At 34.4% G+C, this 9,493-nt stretch overlaps 1 protein-coding gene across 1 annotated transcript in view; it reads right to left on the bottom strand.

The window, feature by feature from the left end:
• The window catches only part of cdkal1 (CDK5 regulatory subunit associated protein 1-like 1), a 276,863-nt gene that overhangs the window by 32,677 nt on the left and 234,693 nt on the right, over positions 1-9,493 (bottom strand). The window contains exon 13 of the mRNA XM_014014250.1: positions 314-397. Within this exon, the coding sequence (XP_013869704.1) occupies positions 314-397 (84 nt within the window). The remainder of the gene's footprint in view (positions 1-313; positions 398-9,493) is intronic.

Here is a 9,493-nt window from a genome sequence, read left to right as displayed (position 1 = left end):
AGCGTTGGCTGTGTTAAGGCGATAACGCCGTAACGTGCCCAGCACTAAAAATAATGATGGGTAAAAATAAAATTAAATTCAGTATAAATTTTGTTTAATACACATCCCTTAAAGTGGAGAAAAGGCCCATTTTATTCTACTAGATTTTTATTTTAAAATTTATGTTTAAAAAACATAAAAACATTGATAGAATTTTTGTGTTATGGTTAAATGTGGACAATAGTGTCGATTGCCAGCAGAGTAAAAAATGTAAAGACAGAAATGAACTATGGAGCCCGTGCTTCTGTCTTTAATTATGATGTAGCGCCCTTACCTGTTCATAGAACTTGTTGTGAGCCACATAGTACTGAGCATCAAATGACTCCTCTGTCACCAGCACATGTTGCCTCTCACCCACCTTTGAACAGAGAAAAACAAATGATCCAATAATTATTCATGTCTACTGCATAACAAAATAAAGTCCAGAGTCATTACTTTGTGACAGAGTAAACAATTTTAAGAGTATTTTGTTTTTGCATTAGTTGTAGTACTTCATAATTAGCAATTCTTTATTACAAAATATTCAAGCATTTTTGTTTTATAGCAAGACTATTTCCAGTGCTGAATGAAAAGAAAAAAGCAGCCAGCATGCATTTACTGAGTTATGTCTAAATTCAAATCAAAAAGCTGTGTGTTTACAGTTTTGTCCTGGAGTCGTCCTCAGTTTTATTTGAGAGAGGCAGGCTCCTTCAGTTATGCTTCAATTCACTAGAATCACAAATGCACTAAAGGTTTTGCTCTTAAATGTTTTTTTTTAAGTTTTATGTTACTGCAGTTCACCTCTTAAAGGTATCATATCATGCTTTTAAATCCTTCTTTTTCACGTCTAAATCATTCACTTATGGTCTATTTAAAATAAAACTGCAACGCTTTGGTCTTAATTCCTCGTTTTTGTTGCTCCACAGACTCCTTGCTTTCCCCCTGTTCTGAGTTGCGCCTCAGAGCAAGCTGTTTTGGTGCGGTCTCTTTAAATACAAGTGAGATATTTCACACCCCGCCCCTTCCAGGTCGCTGAGCGTTCGACTCCACCCCGTTCGGCCATATTTGTAGTTTCATACCAACAACACAGTTATCTACCGACTATAAACTGTTTTTAAGATAAAATAAGATAAGATAAAACTTTATTGATCCCACAGTCTGGAAATTTGCACATTACTGCAGCTTAATACAAGAGAGGCTGAGAAGAATGATGAAAGACTAATGAAAGATAACAAACAAAACCCCACAATATACACGTGATATACAGTATAGTAATGTACCAATGCACATATACACATATACATAAACACATATGCTTATTTATATACATATATTTACACTGTAAAGTACAGTATAAAAATGAATGTATATGAAGGTGCATATTAGTAATGGCAGATGGCAAAAAAGTATAAGGATGTCAACAATGGTAGACTTGTCAATCCAGCCTTACATGTACGAGCCAGAGTCTGACCCAGTGCAAGACACTTGACAAACCTGCAGAACCACGTCTTCAAACGAATGTGTCACAATGGTGCGTTATTTATTTACACACTTTATGTCATTACCTACACTGGGGAGCATAGCTAAACTAAAATACATGCATTTGAACTACTATTTAACTAGTATAATATTATATAATTTACTTTTGTGATCAATAAAGTATTTTTTAATTGAACAACTACAATATACTCACACTCACTGTACAGATGTGAAATTATTTTAAATAAATTGATTTTTGTGCTTGACTGTTAGTTTGAAATGTACAAAAAGAAAATAAAATGTAATTGTTTTGATTTTTCATTACCAAATAGCCTATTGATTTCCATATGTCAAATCAGAACTTAAATCATAATTAAATGATCAGTCACATTCTACTTTGGAACTGTAACTAATATTGTATGTCACAGGTCTGTGGGTCAGCAAAGAACCTGGAACCCAAACGTCTAAGCCAGATAAATTTCAAACGCCACAAGGCAGAGCATCATTTTAACTCTAACTCCAGGGCTTTAATGACAGAAGTACTCCCAAACACACCTCATCATCTTTCACACAAAGACTTCAGAGATGGTGTTAGCAAAGCACAAATTCAGCCACTTTTCCTTCTCCAGAAAACACTAATTGGAAAGTGACATGATGATGTACTGACAACATTGAATGTAAGAATTTATGTACTTTATTACTCCTTGATAAACAATAAAAAATTGTCAAATTACATTCATGGTTTTGATAAAAATCATTTTTACCTAAAATGCAAAATTATATATGTTCAATAGCTTTTTCTGTATGTGGAATGCATTGCCTTCATAAAATATGTTAGCAACAGAAGATAAAAATGGGAGTAATCAAATCAAATAAATTTATCACATACACAAAGTTCAACTTGCAGTGAAATGTTTTTATGACAAAAATTGAAGTTTAAATGTACACAGAACTCAGTAAAAAATCCTGAATTTTTTTGTAGAATGAAATGTAACCCATCACATCGAAACGAGGATTAAGTAGTACTCCTTTACTCCTTTAATTACAATTTCAAGGTTTTCAGGGCACTTCCTATTCAGCTCAGGTCCTTACAAAAAAAGAACAAAAGGAAAAAAGAAAAATGAATTAAAAAGTTCATAAAGGATACAATTCAAATACGGGCACAAAACAGTCTATTCTACTACAAGGCCTTCCAATCTGCCAATTTAATATTACCCATAACAAAAAGTGCACTTCTGTTAAAGAATGTTGCTGACTTCAAGTGAAGAAATTAAGGAGAGAGACTTACTGAAAAAAGAAAAAAATATGATGGCAATAATAAAATACCTCAGTATTGATTTACACAGAAAGCTAATTGATGCCAAAAATTATTTGCATACATTTTGCCTTTTAAATTCAATCAACCTGCATTGCTTTAACATTGTTGATGATGTAAACAATGAACAGCTGCATGTTCACACTAACCCTAAAACATCTACTGATGTGCTTTTTTATTGATTTAAAACTCAACTGCAATGCTTTCACATCTCTATTATGGCCTGCTGCTAAAAGGCGAAGGTGGACAATTACGGATTTGTTTGTAAGCATTTGTGTTTGTCAAGACTCATTCACAAAACATACTTCATGTCTGACTCATTACATAAACTCACTGCCTAAAGATGTTCGTCACCTTCTTTTGTCTGTTAGTAAAATATCTCACTGAACCACAGATGAATTTTATCAAATAAAATAAAGTAGTCAGAAAATAATTTGATGTAAACCTACAACTGATTAAATGTTTAAGTCAATCCAATTCACCTATAGCTTTGAGATTACACTACCATGGCACCCACCACGATGGTACTGTGACTCCCCTCAGTGAATTTTACAAATACTGAACTAAAATCTGATGTGGTAGTGGATGAGTTATTCACACTACATACACTAACATAACATGACATGAAAGTCAGTGGATGATATGAATTCCTTCAAGGAACATTAAACAATAAAAGAACATGTGCTGCATTTTAAAAGCACCTGGGTTATAAGTATCAGAGGTACATATTTGAAAATGTTGGTAACAGGGCATCCTGTAGGCTTAGCAGGAAGCATTTGCATTTAAAGTCAGTGATGAGCTCTGTACTCTAAAACTGTGCTGACTGATCATTTCCTTGGCAATATGTCAGAGCCTTAGAAGTCCCGGCTTTGACATATTGCCCAGGGTTTTTCCATTTTTGCAGACGCCCATAATCCTCACTCTTTTCTTCCCTCTTTCCAGTGTTGTGCTTTTGCTTCCACGCCTCTGTACTATTTCTGGGCATTACTTTTCTGGGTTATACCTCTTCTCCATCCACTTTAAATTTCTTTCATCCCTTCTTTCTTCCCTCATTCTATTGATCCTTATTAATTCCCTTTAATGATTTCAGTGTGAGTGTGTCTGTCTCAGTGTGACAGTGATAGGTTTGTAATATCTAAATGACAGCTAATTGTCAAATAATTTTTTCCTTTGCCTATTTGATTGGACACAAAGAGCCTAAAAGCCTACTTTTACAGCTTGGTTTTAAAATTGTAAAATAATAATAATAATAATTGGTTTGTCAATTTTAGATTCAGATTGCTTATCCATTCATTCATCCATCTATTATCTACCACATTACCAAGCCAACTGAATGACATCGTCTCTCTGTCCTGTCCAAGACTCTATTGGGGCCTTCTCCCAGTTATACTTGCCCTCAACTGGTTCTTCTCAATGAGGAAAAGCAGCTGCTGTATTACAAGTTTATCCCAAACAAGTGAACTTAGGTCCTTTTACACAATAATATTTTAGACAACTTCCAACTTGGATAAACTTATAAAGAGTTTATCCAACACTGAAGTGATATTGTGATAACAAAATTTTCACAAGTCGGCATACATTGTCTAAAACATTAAGATGTGACAGTTCCTTATCGTAGGGAAAGCCCAGCTACCCAGCAAAGACAGTGTTTCCCCTATCATTGTACAAAAGGACCATATAGCAGAGATGAAATCCTGAGGTCACCAAACTGGGCCCTTTCTCCCCAGACAGATACACACTATAATATACTTCAAACAAGTTAAGCGATGTACTGAAAAATAAAGGGCTACATTTGAAATATTAAAATGCTTGGTTTAGCAACAACTATGACCGAAGCAGCGCAAAATCGACAATTTTTCTCTTTTAAAACAGAAAATTGAAACACTGCTTAGAAGTTACAATTCTCTGTTTCCAGTTCATATTTTCATTCCCATGCTTTATTTAAATTATTTGTTATTGTAACAGTAATGTCTATGCATGCTTTTAAAATTATAAGCCATTAACTAAAATATTGAGGATAATTGATGGTATGAATTTGTCAATACAAAAAATGAGAAATGAGTTTTTATTTCCTTCTTTAGAATTTATTATTTTTAAATGTCTGATTCATAATCAAGTAATTATAGTAATAACCAATAGACTAATTATTAAAATAGTCATTGAGTTGCAGTGCTCCACAACAATCTGAGCACTCCACATCATGTTCGTTTGCAAAAAAAAGTATTAGTTTTGGATTGTGCGACTGCTTGTATTTCTTTGCAGATGTGCAAAAAGCAAAAGTCTCTATTTAGCTATGTGCTTACTCCATCTGTTGAAACACGTCACAGCATACCAAACACAGCATGAAAGTCTTAACACACCGAGGCATTTATTTACTTCACCATCCAGTGAATAACCTCCCTTGATACACAGCCGATCTACTGCAGATTTGTGGAATCATGAGTTTAATTGATAATTAATCCTCATCATAACAGGAATAATGAGTGAAACGTGGCTTTGAATTCAAATCGGCCTTTTTTTTACTCTGCACACCCAAACAATTTCTCTGCATCTGTGGCCTTTTATAGAATAAAACTGAAGTATATCTGTGAGCGGAGTGTAAAGCAGACAAATGAAAATAAATAAATAAATAAATAAAAAATAAAAAGTAAAAAACAGCATGAGAACCAGGAGAGACAGAGCAAAATTCTCAGGAAAGGCCATTTTCTTTGGACCAAACTATTCTTTTATTACAAGAGGCAACAACTTTTATTCCACTAAGATTTGAAAGTGACAAAATATGCCTAAAATGAGAACACATTAAATTAGATTTCAGCCTATTCTGAAATGCCATAGTGAGAAAGTTCAGTGTAGAGCTCTGCATTATTTTTTAGGTGTGCATAGAAATACTCCTAAATTAGCATTATATGGAGATATGGGATGGGAAGCATGTGAAGTAAGATATATTGGAGATACTGTGAGATTGTGGAACAGATTCATCAATATGCCAGATCATAGATTAAAAAAAAAACACATTTTCCTTGGGATTTGTGAAATAGGTATACCTGGGCCAGACAATTAGAGAAAATATTTGAGGAGGTAGACTTTCAGTATGTTTATAGAAATAAGTTAAGTTGTAATACTGAACAGATTAAACAGTTTAATTTTGAAGTTTATAAATATAAACGGGCAGTTCATATCTAACGTAAACCTAAATTATTAACCTATATTCAAATAAAGGATGTTTATGGTCCAGAGCCTTACGCAACATGGAACCTATGTAAACATCAAAAGTCTGTCTGTGCACAATTTAGATCTGGAACTTTGTCTTTGGCACTAGAGACTGGACACCTTTGTTCAGTTCCAGAGGAGGATTGTATATGTTGAGGTGAAACTGAAAATGAAATGCACTTTTTGTTTTATTGTCCTTTGTACTTAATTTTGAGAAATTAATTATTTGATAAAGTTCTTGATGTTTATCCAGATTTTTTAATTAATTGATGAAAACAAAGTGCAGTATTTATGTAAGTATTTTATATTCCAGTTAGCTCAGTTTATTTTAAAGGCCTGGCACCGCAGGAAGAGGACACTTTTTGTTTGAAGAATGTTTGTCTGCTTGCTTGTATGTACAGTATATGTTTTAGTGTGTCTTGTAAGTGTAACCTGCACAAAATAATCAACTCATTTTATTGTGGCGGGTCACTGACGGCACACTTTAAGTTCCGGGTCGTAGGTGAGCTCGGATCTCCATTGCTGTTGCTGCTGTCGCTGTGGCTAGCTGCTCGTCTTGGCATCTTCTAAACTTATGGAAGAATACGGCTGGATCGAGGCTTATTAACCCAGCCGAAGGACTTAATTGGGTGTTTTCTATCTACCGCTCGACGGTGAGTCGTTTGTTTTAAGTACTTTGGGTATTTTTTTTTAAATAGAAATGCGGTGGTGACACGCCCACTCAATTTATGTATTAATGGTTGAAAATTTGGTCTTATTGACTAAAAGGTCATTCGTTTTTTTGTTAATTTTGTGGCCGAATAGATTATATATTGTCAAAATATTAATAGGCCCTTTGATTTTTGTAAATTTGTCCTTTTAGGACAGTTTTAGTCACTTTTTTATTAATTCTATTGACGGCCTATAGAAATCTGGGTTCGGTTAATTTTTTTTGAGTTGCGCAATGAAACAAAAGAAAAACAAGAAAACAATTGTTTGAAACAATATGGAAGTCGATTAAGTTTAATTGACTGCTGCCAATTAAACTTGGGTACAACTTGAAAGTGTAACTTTAATTTGAATCTAACTTTAATTTGATCTGTACCCTTGATTGTAATTTGAATCTGTAAACTTGATCGCGATCTTTAATTTGAAATCCATTTGAAAGATTCCTGAGAAATACTTTATGGAATATAGCTATTTTTTTGTAATTATTGAATGTTTAGTTATTTTKGATAATAGTTTAACCTTGTTTAAATGTGAAAGCTAATTTGTTTTATTTATATTTATGACCTTGTTTAGGTCAGGTTTTTTTACCACCCCGTGTCAACCCAGGATGGCGAGCTACGGATCACCGCAGCTTTGCGGTAGGAATTAAATGAACCAAGCTACTTTCTCATTCTGGATATATTTGCACTGGATCATGGACAAAAAAAAAAGTCAGATAATTGATTGATGGACCATTAATCACCCTGAACTCACAAATGGACTGTATTTATAGAAAATCACTGTTATTATAAATATCATTATTATTTTTGCATATCTTCCTAAATATATGAAAACAAGTTTGAATACAATAACTTCAATTTACTTTCTGTCTGATTGTGTTTTATTCACACACACGGGCTCCATAGCCGAACCTATCTGAGTGCCTATTATTATATTTGGCTGTAGTCAGGCGCCTAGCCTTAATTAGCGTTACATAAGCCCATGTGGGTTGGGCACCATGGTGTATGACACATTTGAAAATAAAATTACTTACTAACTTACTATATATTTAGCTTTTTTTAAGCTGAAGTTCCTACAGATGGGCACCAGTCAAAGCAGTTGGACTCATCCTTATGGCAACTATTCTCTAATTTATATCCTGGTCTTTTTCGTCATTACTTTTGTGTAAATACATTATGTCTGACTTTGAAGAAGCAAGGTCAATTAATTGGTTTCTGTCTTATTAGGTAGAATCACACAGATAAGGTAGAACTTGGTCCTTTAATGAAAAGACTAAATGATTCAAACACAATGTAATCACCAGCACAATCTCATGCACGCAAACAGATTTCTAAAGCCACTTGGAGAAAATGATCGTGTGCTGTTTCCTGCAAAACAATCGCTGTGGGGAGTGATTTAACAGGGTTAAAGAAAGATGCTCTGATCTTTTGGAGGTTCTCTTTGAAAAAGCTTCTTGAAAGATGAAAAATATATACAAAAATTCCCTGATGGTTTGGCCATTTTGTTTTACACTCAAAGTCAAATTCAAAGACATTCACACTTTACAAGGCTGACCACAAACACGGGGGGTATGGATGGCTGTGGTTATGTTTGTGGGGACAAATGTAAAATTAATGCAGATCAAAGTTTTACAAATTAACTGGCCTAGAAAAGATCTCAACACAAACATGTTACTGATATTAAAAGAATAGAGATCAAGTGAAACACAAATGGGAGATGGAGTAAAAAAACAGAAATAAAAAAAACAATAAGAAACTGATGCAAGTAACATTTTGTCAATAAACTGCAGAGCCATAAATACCTGCAAGGTCTTCTCAAATATTCAGGTTTATCTCATACTTTACAAAGTTTTAGGATCATTTCAAGTTCATTTTCATCCATAAAAAAATGTATTTCCACCCCAAAATCTTAGGTACTGGCAGCAGTAGATCGATTTTCTTGTCAGTAAACTGACACTGTAATTGCCTGGTTTTTGTAATGCAGTCAGATTTCCATCTGAGACTCTGAATCCTTTAGGAGAGCACATTCTGACATGGTAATAAAAAAGCAGGGGAAAACCCTGTACTGTTAAGATCAGCTGGCTTGAATGTCCTCGTGAAACATACATTATGTCTCCAAACAAACTTAGGCAAGCACAGGATGAAGACATTTCTCCTTGAATACAACCCTAACACAACAGTATGTACCTTTCAGGCTTAATGGTGCCTTCATAGATGTGCAAGTTATCCATGTAATGGACATTAATACACCCCCATACCATCAGAGAGGCTGGCTTTTGAACTTTGCGCTGATAACAATCTGGACAGTCCTTTTCCTTTTTGGCCTGAAGGACACTACTTCCATGATTTTGTGAGTTTTAACATGCACTTGTAGAAGAAGCGACAATCTGTGCTCACTGAAAATGTTTTCTGAATTGTTCCTGAGCTGATGTGGTAATATCTGTTACAGAATTACGTTTTTTATCGCAGTGCTGCCTGAGGGGTTGAAGGTCACGAGCATTCAGTGTTGGTTTTCAGTCTTGCCACCTACTTGCAGAGATTTGTCTGGGTTCTTTGAATCTTTTGATATTATGGACTATAGATGATGAAATCCCTAAATTTCTTGCAATTGTACATTAAACGAACAATGGGCCTCATTCTAAATTTCTCTTACTTTTGTTCGTACGAAGGGTTCGTACGAACATGTCACGTCAGATTCAACAAACTCTTCTATCTTCAGGAAAAGGGTGTAAATGAGCTGCGTAAATTCCACCTGTTCGTATCC

Source organism: Austrofundulus limnaeus, unplaced genomic scaffold (genome assembly GCF_001266775.1).
Source record: "Austrofundulus limnaeus strain Quisiro unplaced genomic scaffold, Austrofundulus_limnaeus-1.0 Scaffold112, whole genome shotgun sequence".
In the NCBI taxonomy this organism is placed as follows: domain Eukaryota; kingdom Metazoa; phylum Chordata; class Actinopteri; order Cyprinodontiformes; family Rivulidae; genus Austrofundulus; species Austrofundulus limnaeus.
Note: the sequence above shows the minus strand (reverse complement) of the source record. Positions and strands in the feature narration are given on the sequence as shown.